The sequence below is a fragment of the Esox lucius genome, chromosome 19, assembly GCF_011004845.1.
Source record: "Esox lucius isolate fEsoLuc1 chromosome 19, fEsoLuc1.pri, whole genome shotgun sequence".
Taxonomy (NCBI): domain Eukaryota; kingdom Metazoa; phylum Chordata; class Actinopteri; order Esociformes; family Esocidae; genus Esox; species Esox lucius.
Genome location: NC_047587.1, coordinates 42105746 through 42126822, shown reverse-complemented (window position 1 = coordinate 42126822; position 21077 = coordinate 42105746). Strand labels below are relative to the sequence as shown.

General features: G+C 39.6%; 1 protein-coding gene across 9 annotated transcripts in view; it reads right to left on the bottom strand.

Moving 5' to 3' along the window:
* Positions 1 to 21077, bottom strand: part of peak1 (pseudopodium-enriched atypical kinase 1) — a 176344-nt gene that overhangs the window by 12780 nt on the left and 142487 nt on the right. For all 9 annotated transcript variants that reach the window (XM_020056822.2, XM_020056821.2, XM_010903074.3 and 6 more), the window contains one exon: positions 5042 to 5265. In XM_020056822.2, coding sequence (XP_019912381.2) covers positions 5042 to 5265 — 224 coding nt within the window. The remainder of the gene's footprint in view (positions 1 to 5041; positions 5266 to 21077) is intronic.

Genomic DNA, 21077 nt, shown 5'->3' with positions numbered 1-21077 from the left:
GTATCTTAGATATTCTCAAATAAAATGTACAGTAAAAGAGTTGCACTAAGGCTGCATAATTATGAGGTAAGCAGTATGTTCTGAACCTCACAGCTTTTTGCATGTGGAATGCATCTTAAATCATTCTTTGAGCATCTTGGTAGAGTAAGTAAAAGAACAGAGCCAACTTTATAGGAAGGAGCCAACTACAAAGGCCTTTTGACGCAGGGGTCACAGTCACTCACATGGGAAAAGCTGCCATCCCAATCCTCTACAAATCTCCACTGGATTAAAGGCTAATTGAATTTCAATTCCTTCCAAAATCAGAATCAAATATAAGGCCAAACGTGTCATAATCCTTGCAGTAGCAATCGTAGTCAATTTCCTCAACAATGCATGCAGCCTCTGTGGAGATCAATTCACATCCCATATCATAAGACCTGTTCAACACCCAGCTCCCACTGAGATTCTACACCACCCTTAACCATGAATACCACAACTAAAGTTCAGTAGTATTCTTCTTTACATTTCTACTATTTAAGCAATTCTCTATGCGGCACATTTCAAGGGACAAATGCTGTGCAGAAACTAACTTTGGTTAATCAATGCAAGAAATCAATGTTAAGAAATACAATGAAGACTTCAATAACCACACTGGTACAGTGTTAATTACTCTCTGGTAGTGCTGGGCTAAATAGAACCAGCAAGAAGCATCCCATTAACCTGAAAACCTTCAAGAGTCCATAACCAAAGAAAGGGGAAAAGGGGGGGGGGGGTTCAGAAAAAGTGGAACGCAATAAAGAAGGAGAGGGAGTTGAAGGATGAGCAGAACTGAGAGGAAGGTTAGACAAAGGATGAGAGAGGAGTGGATTTGGAAGACTGGGGAAGAGATGAGAAGCAGAGGAGGCAGATGAGGTGAAGAAAGAAAGGGAGATGAGGAGGGAGTCTGAGAGACAGAGGAAAAATGAGGGCATAGAGGGGAGCTCAGAAAACTTACAAAAACAGGAACAGTGAAAAAAACAGATTAAAGACTGAATGAGGAAAAAGAAAAAAACTCCCTACCTCAATCCCGCAAAAGTATCCGAGCTAAAGTTGTGAGAAGATGAATAGGAAGAAATCCTGAAGCGAGAATGGGGGTTCACCCGACACTTGTGCCAACAGGCAGACGGGCAGATAGGCAGGCAGACAGGACGCCCCCTGCACTACATTGAAATTCTTTCTGAGTGAGGTATTGAGCCGCGCTCCCTCTCTCTCCCTATCTCACTCTCTCAGCTGCTTCTGATTCCGACTGAGGGGAGGGCATGCATGAGTGTAAGAAAATGTGTTTACATGTGTGTTTTGGTTTTGGGGGTGTTAGTTTTCCTCTATTTCAAAATGTCCTACCCTGTACATTTTTTGATTTTTTATCTTTCATTTTCAAAGTTATGTTTAAAAGAACAGTTATAATATTAGTGTGGCTTGGAAAACAGGTGTTTTCTGAGCCTGTGGCTCTAATGGACATTACCATTTCAGTACAGGAAGATTAGCAAGGTTTGGTAGCCAGGTTGGGCACGTATAAATGTCTGTATGACATATTTGGACATATAAACAAAGCTGTTAGACTCTTTAAGTTACTGTAGGCCATGCAGGATCGTGGCCTAAGCTACATGATGTTGCAAATTCTTGGGCCAAGATGATTTTGATTGTTTGAACACATCATGGCATGTCTAATCTGGAGATTTTCACAATGTGTGTGTGTGTCTGTGGGTCTGTGTGTAGGGTTATTAAAATGTTTTACTTATTGAAATGGTTGTTACAATCTGTAACAATACATATTGTACATTTGAGATTATTTAAGTTCTTAACAAACTGTTAAATGCCAGATTTGACTTAACATTCAGAAACTGAGATAGCTAAAATAGAAAAATCAAAGAAAATGGACTATGGAGGAATTGTATAAGGTTTACAATATCTCTCACATAAAACTAAAGAATTTCTCCACAAACTGTCACAAACCATCTGAGGGCAGCTCCTCTGTGTCTTGAGCTGACTGCATTTTAGCATTAACCGGTTTTAGTCAGCAAATGCTCATGCCAAATCCATAGAATATGGCCTTATAATGTAATTTCAATTGACGGATGTTTGTAGATGTACATGTTGCAATTATTTTTTGTTTAGTGTAAAAATCTACCTTTTACTGATCAATTATGATCTATGATGATAACAAATCATGACAGATCTATAATTAGTTTGGTAGCCAAAAATGAAACTGGGTTTCACTCAAAACCCTGCCTGGTGGCAAAGCTATGACAGAGGTTCAGGGGAAGGCCTTTGAGCATTTAGTTTCAACATACGGCCCATAAGACTCTCTAAGATACTATGCATGTTTTTGGCAAGCACAAGGGCATGCAACATTTCAGCAGTATTTAAAAACAAAATTAGTCCAAAATGTGTTATGACTGCTTACGTTCCAGTTTGAAGATATACTGCTGAATACTAAACTTTTGTTTTTAAATGGTTGCTCAAAAGAGTATCAAAATTAAATAACTGGTCCAATATTTCCAGGGGCCTTGGCACGTTGGTAACTAATCGTTTAGACAGCTGGCTATACACGGTTAAGTCAGCTAATGGAGTAACAGACACAACAAAACCCAAGACATTTCTAAATGGTAATATCCTGAATTTTGAAATCTGGACTACGTTTCCCAAAATATTAAAAAGAGGATTTGTTATATGTTATTTGAAGGGTACCATCACTGAGAATTTGCATGCAATGTCACATGCTGAAAAATAGTAGTGTTCAGACAACACAGTGTTCAGTGTTAGTGTTCAGACAACACATTTGTCAGAGTATTACTTTTTGTGTGCATGTGCATGAGTGTAAAACCATTGAGAGGATCAAAAACATACAAAACTTGAAACACATTTTCTATTGTTCAATCTATTAGATATATAGATTGATACATTTTCCAGAGACCGCTCTTTGTCAAGTCACATTCTCACAAGCACTCCCTGTCTATCTCGCCGTCTTTCTCATTAGCTGTAAGTTGGTGTAACTAGGTTGCTGGGTGCTCAACATTAAGTCACACTCATGGGGCCTTCATCAAAATTCAGGACACATAAACCACTGCATCACAGTGACACCCACACACAACTTGTCAGTGCTGAGAGCCATCCACACCAACAGACACAAGCGCATGCACACCCACACACAGAGCTCTGATGATTCAGTCTCTCACAAAACAGCCCCTCATGATCAAAGCAACCAGGCTTTCCATTCTGAGCAAATGCTTCAGCTCCTCGACCTTTTTCAAACTCTTAAGAACTGTTATGTGCATGTCATTACACCGGCATATTCTCTAGAAGTTTCTGATCTGATATGATGGGAAGGCGACGAATACGCAGCGGATCAGTCACCTCGAGTAAACTAGCCCAAAGGGTGGCGCAATCCTGCATGTAACATCAGTCACTATGAAACTGAACTTCTGTTGAACATTGCTAAACAATAGCCTTTGATGAGCAGTCCGCAGCAAGCATGAATACAAAGGAGCATGACGGGAAAGTGGTCTGAGAAAGCCAGTGAGCAATCAAAGATCACATAATACCACATGGTTTCATTGGGACAACATAAAATATGCAACAAACATTGTATATTATCACAGTAGGTTAAAATGTTTAAATGAAGGGCTCCCGAATGGCATCGTGGTAAAATCACTCCATTGCTGAGTCATTATTGTGAGGAGTTCAAATCTTGGTCACGGTATATCAACAATGCCTGGAGGTCTCATATATGACCAGGCGAATTGGCTCAGCACTGTTGGGGGTTGGTTTCAGACAAGGGTTGCCTTGCCTCTGGAGACTCCTTGTGGTAGGTTGGACCAATGCATGCTCAATGGTTGTTGCTGGACAGTGACAGTGTTCTGTACGTGCATAGGTGCTTGGTGAATACTGCTGGTTGATCAAGCAGTGTGATATGAAAGAGAACGGCTTAAAAATAATATGTGCTTGATCCTTCAGCTCTCCCGAGACTGCAGGGAGGTGCTGCAATGAGGCATGACAATAATCATGATTTAGACACTGTGAGGTGCTGCAATGAGGCATGACAATAATCATGATTTAGACACTGTGAGGTGCTGCAATGAGGCATGACAATAATCATGATTTAGACACTGTGAGGTGCTGTTCTGTTATGTTTTGGTTGTTTGTTCTTGAATGTCTGTTCTGTTAGTTTTTTTTCCTTTGGTTTTGAATGTCGCCCGTATTGTGGTTCTATTAGTTCACCTGTTTTCCAACACACCTGTTGATTACCTTCTCTATTTGTACCAGTGCTGCTCTATAGTTTAAGTGAAGTATTGTTGAAAGTTTTATCTGTGACTTACCAAGCCTTTTCTGAACCTGTACTAGACTACCTGTGTTGATATCTGCATTGTCCCTTGACCATTCTTCCTGCCTAGCGGATTTGTACTTTTGCCTTAGAGAATTCTAAGTCTTTACCTTTTGCCCGCCCCATGACGACATTTTGTGCATTGTCCTATTGTTTTGGAATAAACCATGCTCCGCTGCTGGATTCCAAACCCCTGTCTTGGTGTGGATCATTACACACTATAAAATTGAGAGGATTCTTTTAGAATATATTTCGAATGAAATGGAGGCTGCAGGTTCAACCACGTTGCCTACCTTTATTCCTAAACAAAACAACGTATAGTTCCTGCTTCTTCAACTGGACACAGATCCTTGCAGTCTCTTTTGATCAAACAGAATTAACTAATTATGCTTGGAATGTATCCTATCTGCTTTCCTATTTCTGTGATATGAAAGTCACTTGTTCAGCCTGATAGTGAAAGCTGCATGAAGAGAGAGGAGTGAGAAAGTCATCACTGTGCACATCCCTCAATGGTTTCATTGTACTTACCTTTCCAAAAATAACTGCACCTGAGAAAACGTCTGGCCAATCAGTTAGAAATTGATCACCATGAACACAAAAAACTAAAAGAGTAAAAAAATCAGTGAAACTTTGTTGAGGAATGGACTAAATGGACTAGATTCCCCTGTAGCTTTCAGTACAGTTGCTGCCAGTTCTTACCCAGGTTGCTGTAGGTGGCACTGCAGGAGCTGGATGTTGGCGAATGGGAGTGACCATCCTCTTCCTCTGGGTCATCCAGACTGGCACTGCCCTCGCTGACTGAAGCCGGTGTGACAGCCAGGCTAGCAATCTCGTCCCTGGGGGGCAGTCGTGCCAGTTTGCCAGGTAGGGAAGTGACAGTGGGTGTCTCTCCCTCGGATATGTTGGCATCGCCCGGCACCTGGCTGCAGGGCAAAAGAAGAGGAGATGGCAGAGCTTAGAGTGTGGGTACAGATGGCACTAGAATCTCTAATGTCCAGCAAACAGGCAGACACTTTTCAAATAAAGGAAACACAAGCAGTGCTGTTTCATTGCGAATGAACATGCACTGCCTTCAGGGGGGACTTTGAAAGGCAAAGAAAGAGTTATGTTCATGTCACAACAATGCTGAAAGGACAGCACGCCACTTGCGTAGAAGATTACTGGAAGAGGCAAAATGGGTACATTTGTGGTGGGAAAAGAGTTGACTGAAGGAAGAGAGGGAGAAAGGATGCAGAAGAACATGGCAGTTAGGGTGATGAAAAAGTCTGTCTAACAGAAGTGCAAGACTTAAAGGTGTTGTTTGCATCTTTTAATGAGATCCCTGCCAGGACTCCGTGTTTGTGTAAAAAAAAAAAAAAAAGTGTTTTTACAGCACAGTCTAAAAATAATGATGTGGAATATATCCTGAGCAGGGCAGATGGCAGAATTTCCTTTCTGTGTACATCTGTATATTTCAAAGCTACCATCTGATGACACAGATCAAAACCCATTTCAAAGGTTTGCCCACACATGCTTGCACTAAATATCTACAGCTATAACTTTACTCCCAGTAATATTCTAAACCAAACATAGCTTGAACAAACACATCATTGTACTGTACTGTGCAAAGATTTACTAATGTGGCTGTTGTGGGGTTGGATCTCACAAAGCCTCACATTAGCAGCCAACAAAAAACAAAAGCCCACATTGCTAAATTATAATTGCCTATATTAGCAAACCTATTTAATATCAAACTTTCTTTAGTGTAGTTATGAGCTAAATCAACAGAACGCCTTCAAGACATATTCAGTATGGATCCTGGGTCCGAGAGGTAGCAACCGTTGATCTACAAGGGAAAGTGACAGACAGTGCTGGAGTCTGTGCATTAGTCCTACTGTATGTCTCCTTAGCCCCTGCTCCACCAACATGACGAATCTCCATGACGAGAAAGCACTCAGACAGGCAATTATCTCACCGCTATCAAGTCAAAGAAAATACAATTATGTACAGAGTATATTACTCATGTCTAACATGGTGATGAAAAAAACACTTATAATAATAATAATAAATAAATACAAAGTTGCTTTGGATAAGTGTGTCTGCTAAATTACTAAAATGTAATGTAAATGAATAGTAATTTTCTGAATGTAAAATTCACAGAATTTTAATTGCAGAAAGATCATTCCTTAAAGGCAATCAGCTTAGCCTCATAACATTTGAGTGTCCAATGCTCCCACTGGTCTAAGCATTTCATACCGATTGACTACATCCAAAAGTATTTGATGTTGCTTCTAATGTGGCTTTAACAACACGGTATGTCACATTTGCCACTTCAGTTCACATTTGTTTACATATTTATTTCATGTGAATGTGGTGAGACCTGCACCTTACCAACATTGCGAATGCTTTGGGGCAATGGAAAAGTCATTGGGGAGGATGGAATCAGCTGGTGTTCTTTGCAGCAGTTTGACCTTGGGGCGGGTGGGGCAAGCTGCTGAAGAGTGGGATTTAAGGTCTTATGCCACACTTGCAAATAGGAGGAAATTCAGACTCAATCATCAGTCTGCTGTTTGATGATGTGACACTAATATAGTGCTTTGGAAATACATGTAACACCAGACATGTCTCCAATCGAGAAATCTTAAAGAGAGAGTTTTGACAGCATATCACTGTGTAGAGTAACAAAAGGTAACATGAGAGGATCAATAGGATATAACAATCCTTCTCTCATGTTGGATGTAAGTACATATAAATACCCTATGAACTTATATAAATACATTTAATTTTAGCAGTGGGTAACAATGGGGAAATTAGTTCTCACCAACAACTGAAAAAACTCTTACCAAGTCTGATATAAAGTATACTTCCTTTATGGGGGGGTGGGGATGGATACTAAGCCTACCAGAAAACACTAACATATGAAACGTTTATCATTCCTTTACTAAAATGCTGCCGCCTTGACCTATGCAGAAGATCGATTGCTAGCCTTTTCAGCTCCCATTACTAAATTACAACAGTCTTGCCAGGCTGTCGTAGAAGACAGCTGACAAACAGCCAATCAATGGAGATTTAGGAAGGCCTGTGTTGCAATGTAATGCATTAATACTGGCTTGGCATGACAGCTTATTATGCTGCACTTCCAGTAGACCGTCTAGAAAAAGGTCAAGAAAGAAAAAGTAAAAGCTGTCTCAAATTCTGCATCCAGGTTCTAGTGTTAAAGATCCTGGTTCATGTGCCGGGTTTGTAATGAAAACAATTGCAAGAGATTGGCATTGTCATCCTGGAAGAGACCTTTCCCACCAGGATAGAAACGTTTTACCATAGGATAAAGGTGATCACTTAGAATAACTTTATAACAACTTGCAGCGACATTGCAGCGACCCAAACCATAACTGAAAAATGCCCCCAACAGCATAAAAGAGCTTCTAGACGCCGTCTCTGTAGGGGTCAAGCATTCAGTTGAGTTTTTCCTTACATATCGCAATAATGTACAAGCCTCATGGTCATTGAATGTGGGCTTTCAACTGCAATTTCTGACCATATTTACTGATGTCTTTGCCATTAATCAAAATGCAGCCAACCTAAAACCTCAAGGAGCAAGAAACAGTTTAGAAGCACAATGGCTAGGAAAAACATTTTGGAAGAAACCTAGAGTGGAACCAGGCTCGGAGGGGTGACCAGTCCTTTTCTGGCTGTACTGGGTGAACATTTTAAGAATACATGTTGTAATCATTAATAAATGCATGTGGGCTGTCTCCATAGGTGGCACCACAAGGGGGACTTGTCATGGGGCAAAAATATATCTGGGTTTTTCTTGGGGACCAGTCTGATTTTTTTCTGAACTTGTGAGCTAAACTTCTGTGTCTTACATGTATGCTTTGTTGATGAAAGTGAATTGTAAACATTCACATACATTTGAGTAACTTAGTACACACTTATCTAGATGTAACAATAATAGTCACAATATAAAATGTTATATAATAAATTATTAAATTGATCAACACCTCAAAAAGGTGTTTATAAAATATTCCCATTCCAATTCCCATTGTACTTAATCACATCGCTATGTATTGCACTCTTCCTACTAACTCTATACTACTAGTTTCTACCGCTAGGTGTCACCATGCAATTACACCACCATGATTTAATTAGCTATTTATCCTAGCAGATTAGTCGTCATCCATCTGTTATGGTTTGAAAAACGTAGTACTATTTTCCATGTAGTCGACTGGAATTTTTTGCTAGCTAGGTCCTGAAATGTTTTACAAATGTCAACGTAACAACACCACGTCATCAGTCTTAATTTAACAAACTGACCAGCAAGCTAACCTTTTCCTAAACGTTTCATACAATATTTTTGTTCAATCCCTTGAATTAAAGCTGGTGAAGCCGAAGCCTAAACACAGATGACTGTTCTAACTCAGACCCATAGAAGTTCATTAAGTGCTCCGATGACATGACATTTTGGACCCCGCAAGCAACTCAGAGGGGCATCCAGGTTGAAATTGACAGCTTGTTACTGTGGTGTGGCCTTAAAGCAAGCAAAACAAAAGAGCTGGTCATTTACCTCAGATGCAACATACCACCCATCCCAGTGATGGAGATTAATGTCCAGATCACTGAGCGACAACAAGTTCTCCTTCAAACAAGAAACTGAACACATTTACCCAAAATGTCAATGTCTGTTCTTTCTACAAAAGTGGAGGGCATTTAATGTACACTTAAATGCTCCAAGCCTTTTAACAAATGTTTTATTGAATCCATATTTGTCTTTAATATTGTGGGGTGGTTTGGTGGTTAAGAGAACACAAGTCAGAACCCATTGAACAGCGTAATATGAATCAGTTGGAAGGTTTTCAGAGCAAGCAAGCTAGGGACACCTCAGTGACATTTACAGAAAATGATTGAAGAAGGAGGGAGAACAAATAGCCTTCAATGTAACACACACACAAAGAATGACCAATATAGTCTCCTGTGTTTGTACCTCTCCAACTGTCAGAGCTGGAAATTACTGTAAAGTTGAGGTGTTATGAAAGTAAACATTTTTGACTGAGATGGCCTATTAGTTTATGCCTGTGACTTTCACTCATGTGAGATCAGATTTAATCACAGGTAACTGGTTTGTCTTCGAACAAAACAGAATGCCACAACAACACCGCTACAATCAACTGATTCTTAAGGACACAGAGGATGTTGAATATCTTCTCAGTGATTAACACATTCTTCATGGAACCATCTGAAAGTAGGTGTAAAGGTTAGAAAATGGCTTCTTTTAAAAGATAATGCTATTATCAGACACGCCCCTTATTTTTTGGAACACTGTGTACTATTCTAACAATTGTCTTGTCAGTTACAAAACTGTAGTTACTCCACCTGACAAATAGGTGCTGCTGTGGAGTTGCATTAGGTAGGCAACGATCCTGAGTTTGTGCAGAAATAAATACCCTGAAGTGCCAAAAACTGCAATTCATCGAATGGCCACTTGAGGCTGGCTGCAAAAGGGAGCAATCTCCATAGATCTATATGGCAAAATGCACAACTTTACAGCAGAAATCAACATGTTTACAGCCTGGTCAACATGTTTACAGCCTGGTCAACATGTTTACAGCCTGGGGGGAGGGGGGGGGTTTATAACTCATCCGTTTAAATTATGTCTTATAATTAGGGGGCGTGGGCTGTCACTCATGTCACTCCCAAACCTGAAATTGTATACGGTTATATTGCGACTGTTTAATGGCATGGAAAAGTTCATCTTCAGTCTCGCTAGAAACTGCTCAATACTTATGATTATTCCAAAGAAGTTAGTAGATACCAGTAAGCCTATTACTGGCTAATAAGCTGTTCAAACGGCCAGTGGCAAAAGCTAACAGCTAATAGATGCTATTTCTGGTGTAGGAAATCTTAATAAGAAACATTAGTCAGTTTAACACAATGTTCAATAGTGTTTGACGACTGGTGAAATGTGTAATGCCGTGGCATTATGGTTAAAGACAGTGCCTCTCACGTGGAAGGCTCAAGTTCAAATCTATTGTGAACAACAACATTTATTTAATTTATTTCCACGATTCTCTCGTTGTTTCACTTGATGAAAATGTTAGTTATCGTCACCTTTCTTGATAGTTATTGTATCAATGTCATTCACGAATGAAAGAAAAAAGTACGTTGATATGCCATGAAAAAAAAAATATGTTCTTATGTCATGAAATGAAATAGCTTTGGGAGACTCGCTAGCAATTGCTAAATTCCTATGACTATTCCAGTAAGTTAGTAGATACTAGTAAAGCCTATTTCTGGCTAATAAGTTGTTCAAATTGCCAGTGGCAAAAGCTAACAGTTCATAGACTCTATTTGAGGTGGAGGTAAACTTCGTAAGAAACATTAGTCAATTTAACTCTATCAATTTCATTCAAGAATGGCCAACTAGCTGTTAAAATGGCCAGTGGCAAAAGAGGATATGTTCATAGACACAAGAGGCTATACTGACACCCGTTGAACGTAGAGCTCTGTGGTGTAGTGGTTAGTGACACAGCCTTTCACGTGGGCGACCCGGGTCCGGATCTCAAGAGGGCAATACTTTCTATTGCAGTCTGTCTGAAATAGGCTTGCCCTGTTTCTTGTTTTACAGTCTATGGCTCAGACCGAATGAACTAATAGTTTGTGCTGTTTTTCTACTGCTTCCATAAGTATATAAAATATACTTTAAAATTAATTCTTTTTGGGTCAAAGTTGTGTGTGATTTGTATGAACTAGTTAGTTAGGATAATCTGCAAACAAATGTGTAAATAATGGAGTTTTATTGATTGTGAAGGAAACAATAATTTTTTAAACAAGTGAAAGATAGCTATCCATGGTGCTCGTAGTCGTGAGTCATCCAGTTTGTATTTGATTATTCGGTTTGTCTTACGAGTTTATGTATTGTATTGAGATAATATGTAGTGTAATTTGTGTAGGATATTATATTGCATCGGAAAGGTGTTAATGTTTTAAGACGCTAAACTTTACAAGTTAAGATACTTTCCTCAGTACAGTATTAGCACAAAGTTAGTGATAGGTGTGCACGTTTCAGAGGCACATTTAATAGCTAAGGTGACTAGAAGCTGCTATGTCTGGAGGGAATGATTATTGTTGTTACTGTACTAAAGAATGTCTAGTAAGCAATGGTAATGAAAATGCTGTTAGCTGTTAAATTATACAATTACTTACTTTTGCACAGAATTAAATATGTGCTCAGACCAAATGCACTAAAAGTTTGTGCTGTTTCTCTACTGCTTCCACAGACTTAACCCCTGCAGACCCTGTGTCCATAACAATGGACATCACACAACAGTAAAAACATTTTTTGCGTCTGGGGCATTTCACCTCATTGAAAGCCTGAAGTACATGAGATTGGATGCTTGTAAACCAATGAAGTGGCAGCATTTTGTAATTAAAAAAAAAGTCCACTACATTGAAGAGAGGCATGGCAGCACTTTTCTCAGAACACAGTAACTGAGAAAAGTGCTGCCAACTTTGTGGACAAAAAAGAGAAGAAACTTAAAGTATAGACCAATATATATATATACAATTTGTATATATATTTTTTTGATGTTGGTATGTTGTTTGTGAAGTACAACTGTTTCGACCTGACATCCACTGAAATGGACATAGAAATCAAATTAATAAAACTAAAGAGTAGAAATTTGTATTATTATTATTTACAAATGTAATTTATGGATGCCTTATGAAAAAAGGAAAACATGTTTCTATATTTTTCAGAAGTGGTTCACAATTCAGGTCTGAAAGGGTTAATTGCCAGTGTAGCACTTGTTACTGGTCCAGGTACCCCCTAGGCCTGAGCCCGGAAAATAGGCATATTCAAAATGTTCAAAGACTAAAACAAACATATAAAACTAGAAACATGGTCAAAGGTCGTTACCTCTCAGATATAGGAAAGACCCTATAAACACTTTATGATCAATATTTTGTTAAGTACAAATACTTAATAAAATGATAAAATGGGTTTCTACAGTGGATAGCATGAAATCTTTATTTTGAAATATTTGTATACATTGATACATACATACACATATATATAGTTCCGGAAAAAAAATAAGAGACCACTGCAACTTTTTCTTTCCTTTCCAGAAAGTCGAAAAGGAAAGTTTTGGGTGAGGGAAAGATGGGTTAAAATTAAGAGACCACTGCAAATTGAACACTTCTGTTCCTCACTAAAAACTTTCCTTTTCAACTTTTTTAGCAAGGAAAGAAAAAGGTGCAGTGTCCTCTTAATTTTTTCCGGAGCTGTATGTATATCATATCCTATATATGTAACACTTATATTACAAATCCAAATCAATTTGCATAAAATCATCCATCTTGATCATCGTATATATTATCTTACAAAATATGATCACTTTTCAAGATGTACTTGTTTTTTATTAACTGCATGTATACTGTACACCTGTGAATTCATAGACAACTACGATGCATCTTTTACCTAATATTGTAGCATATTTGTCTTTGTGTTCTATGATGTATGTAGTATCTAGTATGTATCAATCCTCACCACACGTGAAGTTCCCTCCCAGGAAATACAAGTAATTTGAATTTCATTGAATGTTTCCAGCACGGTATTCTGAGCCAACAATAAGTCAGTAAAACAGTCCACCTTCTTAACAACAGTGTACCTTTGTTTTACTCTGATAAAAAACTTCTAAAACATCTTCGGTGCAATCATTGACTTCTCCAGCAGCATATTTTAAAACACGAAGGCACATACTTCAATACCATATAAAATCTGCTACCCTTAAGAGGCAATACAGAGAGACACTTGAACCCTGTGGAGTAAATACCTTAATGGCAGCTCTGTCAGGACGTAACTTGTTTTAACAGCCTTAACGCGCCTTGTGCATTTTGTCAATTTTACATAATTGTCATGTTGTTTGGCTCAAGTAACACTTATCGCAGTTTTAGTACACGCAAGTAGTCCAGACACTTCTCCCCCAGCTAAGTCAACAAAGGCACAGTCCATTTACGGCAACAAGTGAAGATAGAAATGGCCACACTCCTGTGACATTAGCTTACCTGCTGTACTGACTTACACAGCTTCCCATTCTCTGTACACTTAAAGAAAGTGCAGTTCACATTTCACAAAAGGCTGCTTCTGGGTCATTAATGGTGTCCAATGTATAACTCCCTAGAATTTGTTGCTCTCTTTCTCCCTTCTCCTTTTCCCCTCTGACTGCTTACCTGTTGTTGGGGATGTATGCATGCCAGGACTATGGCACACACCCTCCGTTAGCTAATAACCTGACTCACAGCGAGAAGACAGGAACTAGCAAGTCTAATCTTGCTTGGCCAATCTTAATGTTAAAATCGATTAAGTCACTGCCCGGGTGACCTTTGGGAAAGTTTTGTAACAAAAGCTACTGCCATTGGATGAAAAAGACGCAAAGTCTAAGGCACATTAGTCATCCTCCCACATTGTCTTGAGGGAAGAAGCAAGTAAGCATTTTGTTGAATGTTCCATACCTCTCGCATCCTGATTACATGGCACATACTGGAATATGATTTAATTGCCTATTCTTAGATTGCAACAAAACCAATTGAATGAAGTGGGTTTGGGAGACAGGGAGGGGTAGGTTGGGGCAATATCAATGGCAGTTAGGTGTTTTCAGAGCTAGCATATCTGAATAAACTTAAGTAATTATCAAGCAGTTGACTACTTGATTCAGTTTGGCTAGTGCAGGGCTACAACCAAATAGTGAGATGGCTGGTTGTCCCCAGGGGAGGTTTGAGAACCACGGCTCTAAAACACCACCTCGTAAATGTAACTAATCCAGGTAATGTCACAAGATGTACTCAAAATGCATGAATGTACAGAACATTATGGAGGCCTATGGACAAATTTATTGCCGAACCTCATAAGCGGAGCTGGGCAAGAAGTGCGAACGTCTCTGACTGCCTGACTGAGTGACTGACTATCCATCGTTAAATAGCGTAGTAGTTAGAGATGCAGTCTGCCACACAGGAGACTGGGTATTGAACCCAATGTTGCAATGGGCGAACGGCAACCAACATGTCAAACATCATAAATTGCTTGAAATGTTGGACTTCAACACTATTGTTGTTTGCTCCTTGGGGTTTAGGGCCGGGTGTCTCTGTAAGGCACTTTGTGACAACTGCTGTTGTAAAAAGGGCTTTATAAATACATTTGATTGATTGATAGAACTAAGGGAAATAAATTAACTATGCAACAAAAATATATAATGGTGATTGACAAATGTAAAAGAAGTATACATCTTTTTCCCACCACTGATGTTCTTAGCGTTGTATACAGAACATTTGTATGTTACACCACTCTACGCAAGTGCGTAGCTTAGTAGTCAGAGCAGCAGTCTCTACACACAGGTTGCCGCCAACTGGAATGCAGCAATTTTTTGCTGGACCAAGTGGACGAAATGCAACCGACATGCCTAACATAATAAATTGCTTGAAGTGTGGGACTATGTGTCTTGAAATTCTCCTCTATCCCAACTAATGCGCATCAACAAACTTTGTGAAGAAATACATTAACTATGTGAAAAACTAACAAAAAATATGATGTTTTTTGACAAACAAGGAGTATAGATATTTTTCCCACCACTGATGTTCTTAGAGTTGTATACAGACAATTAGTCTTTTTGTTTCTGTTTCTTTTCTGTCTATTATTAAGTTCAACTGTTGAAAATAGAACAATATAGTTACCTGAAATCAAATCATTATGAACATTTTAAATAACTAGTTGACAGTAATTGTTTTCATTATAAGCTCTATATAGCTATTAGATTAGATTCACCTTTATTATCATTGAACAAGCGCAGTACAAAAAAATGCAGTTAGCGTCTAAGAAGCGCAAATAGAAGAAAGCAGAAAATATGCAGTACAAATGGCAATAATAAATGTGCAATTAAGGCAAATAAAGTATAGTCTATGCTACAAGTGGGATGAATAGTTGTGCAGGTACAAATGGCAATTCTATAAGTGTAATCGAGGCAAACTGAACGAATAAGTTGGCATGTGCAATCGAGATGCAGATATAGCAGCAATGAGGTCTGAAAGGTAGACATGTACATGTAACAACTGAAAAATGCAAGTACGATGGCAATTCTAAATGTGCGATGAAGGCAAATTGAATGTGATAGGATATGGGCAAGAGAAACTTAACACAACACATAAGTGCTGACTAACTCTGAACAAAGGACAATATATAGGACATGACGCCCGTTACAGATGGGCCCCACACATCCTATCCATACATCCTGTCCATACCTCCTGATAGGAGTTATGAATAGTCCCATGGACCATAGGTTGGAACATACCATACACAAGGGTATTTTATAAACATTTCTTACTGTGTAATGGATGGCTTTGACCACTCACCGCCTCCAATGTGTATTGGCATAAAGGACTGTGTTAACTTTGTAATTATTGGAGAACATGTAAGAACTATGGAAGATCAACATTTTGGATGCAAATAAAGATGGTTCTCCTAGTGGTTGCATACATTTTGTTTATGGATCAAGAATGGACAGAATCTAATAATGTGCAACTGAAATGCAGAGACAGCAGCACTGAGGTTCCCGAGATAAACACATAGCTGTAAAAACTGAAAACTACCATCAGCAGACTTTGCAAGGTGTCAGAGTCCAGTAGTACAAAGGGAGTAGCGCAACAAGGTCCCTGAGAGGTGGGGGAGTATGGTTACAGCAGATGGAAAGAAACTGTTCTTGCTGGTGTGGGAATGAAGAGACCGGTATCATCTGCCTGATGGTAGGAGAGCAAACAGTTTGTGGCATGGGTGTGAAGGGTCCTTTAGACTTCCTGTAATCCACAATGATCTCCTTGGTTTTCTTTGCGTTGTTGTCAGCACACTATGCCACCCGGCGCTGGAACTCTTCCCTGTAGGCTAACTCATCACTCATCACTGTCACTGATCAGGCCAATGGTGTTGAGACTGTGTACAGGAACGCAATCATGGGTGAAGAGGGAGTACAAGAGGGGGCTCAGCATGCAGCCTTGTGGAACACCAATGTTCAGGATCAGGGTGGAGGAGGTAAAATAGTCTAACCTGACAGACAGGGGTCTGTTGGTCAGGAAGTCCAGAGTCCAGTTGCAGAGAGAGAGACTGATCCCCAGGTCATGGAGTTTGTTGACCAGCCTTGAGGGGAGGACCATGTTGAATGCTGAGTTGAAGTCTTTGAACAGCATTCTCACATAGGTGTTGGTTGTGTCCAGGTGGGTCAGGGCAGAGTGTAGAGCCTCTGTAGACCTGTTCGACCGGTAGGCAAACTGGTCCATTGTTGGGGGGAGGCAGGACTAAAGGTAGGCCAGAATTAGTCTTTCAATGCACTTCATGATTGCGGGGGTGAGTGCAACCGGTCAGAAGTCATTCAGGCTAGACGCAGTCGATCGCTTCGGCACTGGCACAATAGTTGCAAGCACTTTGGGACAACTGCCTGGGCTAGGGACATGCTGAAAATTTCAGTAAAGACCTTGGCCAGCTGCGCAGCACATGTTCTGAACACACGCCCGGGGACGCCATCAGGACCAGTAGCCATACAGGCATTCACCCAGCTCAGTGCAGACAACACATCTGCGGAGGTTAGTCTGGGGGGGGATGTATAGGGGGAGTTCAGCTTTAATGGCTGGCTGTTAGTTGTCCCTGTCGAAGCGGGCGTAGAACCTGTTTAATTTGTCGGTGAAGGAGACGCCGCTGGCTGGGTGGGTCGGGTTCTTTGGCCAGTTGTCAGTGATGGATTGGATGCCCTGCCACATGTTTCGGCGTTTGGAGTTGTTGAAGTGCTCCACAATCTGCAGTTTGTGGTAATTTTTTGCCATCTTGATGCCCCTTTTCAGGTTGCCCCTGGATGCATTGCCGGATCTGAAAGCAGCGTTGCGTGTCTTTAGCTGTTAGGTCGCCATCAACAGTAATCGGTTTCTAATTTAACTTGTTAAATGTCAATTTTGTATGTGCAAATGACGTTCTATACGCCTACGTTTCAGATTAGCACAGGAACACTAATCAGATTAGCACAGGAACACAACAGTGTTGGCCACTTCTCACAACCAATCTGGCATTGGCCCATAAATAGCTGTTCTTCAAACCACTCCCTTGTTCTCCACAATTACATCTATGTGTGGCCTTAGCCTGGTTTTTTACCAGGTACACTGACAAAGAAAACATTGTCATTTACAACAATGACCTAGGACTAATTAGGGTTAAATTCCACTCTCAGGCTCAAAGTGGTTGATTTTTCACCTTGCTGTCTTTGGTTTTCATTCTAGCAGGCTTTTGGTTAGGGGTTAGATTCTCTTAATGCTTGGCTACCTGGCGCCGCAACAATAACAGATTCTTGATTTGATATTCATATGTCAAATTTCCTCTGTAAATTGGTATCATAGACAGTTAAGCTTGAAATTCAATTGTACATGCATTATGCTTTAACAATGTGAATTAATGTATCTGCAAAGCCATCGCTAGGCTTTGAGGGGCCCTAATGAAGCCATAACTGCTTTTTATGCCGTGACTCAGCTCTGGCGAGACATCTTAGCCAAGCTTTACCACAGCAATATTACAAAATAGCTATTGGTAAATTGGTTGCACAGAACATGTGGGCTAACGTGTTGTGGGAGGTGATTGATCAGTAGACTAAGAAAATAATGAAATTAACCCAATAAATATTTCTGCAGGAATTTTGCTAATGTGTCCTTTTGGCTAAAGAAGGCCATGTCGGTTGAAGTATTCCACCAGACATACACATTTGGATGGATGTGTCTGGGAATGAGATTACTCAGTGTATATGTTAGAGATTCACAGCTTTCCAGACTATATTATCTATAGACTAATAATAAACATTTAAGAGTTGCGAAACAGTGGTACAAGAGATGATAAGGAGATGAATAAGGCAAAAGGACAGCCACAATGGTGTTTGTGTGGATATGTGTGTATGTGCTGCATCAGTACCATCACAGCAATTGATGGGGACTGTTGGGAGGAAATTATTATGCTAAGAAAGCTGTGAGATTCAAGTACCTTTTCCGCTGGTTAACTTCACAGTGGAGAAGTAGAGAGCAATGGCAAGCCAGTTAAAACCATCTATAACGCCAGAGGGAGGAGAAAGTGAGGGGAAAGCAAAGTGTGTTACCGAGAATGTTTACCTGACTGCTTCTCACGCTCTCAATGCCATCGGAAACTCTTTCGATATCCAATTTCTAACTCCCATCCTGACTGACACTTTGAATTGCTGCAGATGTGCACCGGTTAGACCGTTAGCTAGATCACTGATTTTATGATTTTACAATCAAATAATCAATAGTCCCAATTTTCCTCAGAGAATATGGTGGATACAAAACATTTTCAGCTGAAGCTGAACAGACAAATAAAAAAACAAAAAGGGCCTGGAGAACAGTGAAGGGTTATTCCAGGATGGAAACATGACAGCTTCTTGGAAGTGCCTAAACAGCCTCTGGAACACAAACAAACCTCACTGGGCCATAATCAACAGAAAGGTGCATTGACTTTTTCTGTTTGATAGTCTACTTTAGTACTAAGAAGTACTAAGAGTTGCTGTGAAAACTTAGCTCTAACACAAGTTGAATCAGATTTGGTTATACAGTAAAGGAGGCATTTTCATAAAAAATGAGTATCAATAAACAAAATCACTTCTATGTATTACATCAACAACCATGTTCTGAAATTGTGTTACAATGAATCAGAGTGTTCTGAGCTGTTCCAATGCTCACTGGGGGGAAATCATTAATAATACACCAAGGGCCTAATAAAAGTAGGTCAGCCATCCTCAATGGCAATGATTATGTCCTATGGCTAGAATACAGCTCCACCTAATGGTCAGGAACCTTTAACTTTGAACATCAGTGGATTGTTTTGTCATATAGACCATAATGAGTGAGATTCAACTATGAGTTTGCAGACTGGATCCCTATAAGATTCATTTATCCATTCTGTCCAATCTATATTGTAATATTTGATGTTAAAGTTAAGTTTCATAGCCAACAGTTGGGCAAAGTGTTATCAAAATGGGAATCCAGATGGTACGAATGTACAGTCATTTACAGGTGCTTTATTGTGCACTTTGGTCACATGTTTACCCCAATTATGTTTCTCCAAAAACAAACAGTTAAAAAACCTAAATCAAACTGGTTTATAAAAGTCTGGACTTTTCAGCTGGAGAGAGATTTATGATCATGTGACCAAACTGCTCAGTTAACTTTAAGTGCAGTAGGGTGGTATGGCTACCTCACATGAGCAAATCAGAATCAAAGTAAATAAGAATAACCAAGAGAGAGTTGTGGTAAGATTGTTGACAGAAAGCAAAAGGCACTCTCAGACATTTACGAAAGAGAACCTAAGCAACAGAGATCTTACACATTCAGATCTAACTGATCCACTGTCAATATGCTGTACCGCTATGAGGGCACAGATCGGTTGTAAACTCATAAAAAACTAATGAAAACTGTGTTTTTCAGGTTACTGGGACAAGAGATGAGGGACCTGCTTTGTTTCATGAGATGGCACTCAGTGTACTTTGAGAAAATGTGAGCTAATTAGATTGTGTCACATTAACATAGACAAATGCGCACATTTACAAGCCCACAAGCCTGCTTTGAAAGAAATGTTTTCTAACCTGTGACTGACATTTATCACATTTAATCAATACGGCATGTACCACAATCGATTGGGGTTCCTCAAATATTGTATCTTTTTGCAGTGAGAAAAACGTTGTTGTGTAGGTAATCGTTATTTACCAAGTTCTTTCAACTGCTTTAGTGGAGGGAGAGAAATCTCACTCTCTGATGCCTCACTAGCTCAACCCTTCTCCCCCTTAATGAGAGAGCTGAGTGCTTAGACAGACAGTCCAACGAAAATTAAGTGATTAATGAACGTTGATATTTGTCCATGCTCCCCTTAAAATTTTGATGTGTCATATGGACAAGTACGTTTGTTGACAACTTTTTTCAAACCAAACCAAAATAAACCACAATTGTTTACACACTGTTGTTTTTAATGTGAAGAAGATGTGACAGAACCTCAGAAAACAGGAGGGCAGAGCCATGCATGAGCCACTAAGATCTTTTAAAATGTTTCCGGTAAGAAATAGCTCTATACTCTTTCAGGTGTCGGTCTCCACACATTCTAAAACATTTATTTTTTACAAAACAGAATATGAACTATAGCCACGTTTTCCAAAAAGTTGGGGTGCTGTGTAAAAATTCAAATAAAAATAGAATGCAATTACATGCAAATAATTTATTCCTATATTTAATAAAAAATACTAGAAAGACAACATATCAAATGTTGAAACTGAGAAATGATTTCCACTACCGAATTGTGTCTGTTTTTAATGCAGTGCCGCCTAAAGGCCTGAAGATCACAGCCATCCAATATTAGTTTTTGGCCTTGTACCTTGTGTACAGTGATTTCTCCAGATTCTCTGTATCTTTTATGATATTGTGTACCGTAGATGATTAGATCCCCAAACTCTTTGCAATTTTACGTTGAGAAACGTCATTCTTAAATTGTTGCACTATATGTCTGCTGATCCCCTCCCCATCTTTACTTCTCCTCTTTGGGATGTTCTTTTTTTCATCTGTTGCCCAGTAACCTATTTAGTTGTGAGATGTTCCACCAGGTTTTTGTTTTAGCATTACACAACTTTCACAGTCTTTTGATGCCCCTGTCACAGCTTCTTTGGTGCTGACATGAAATTCAAAGTGG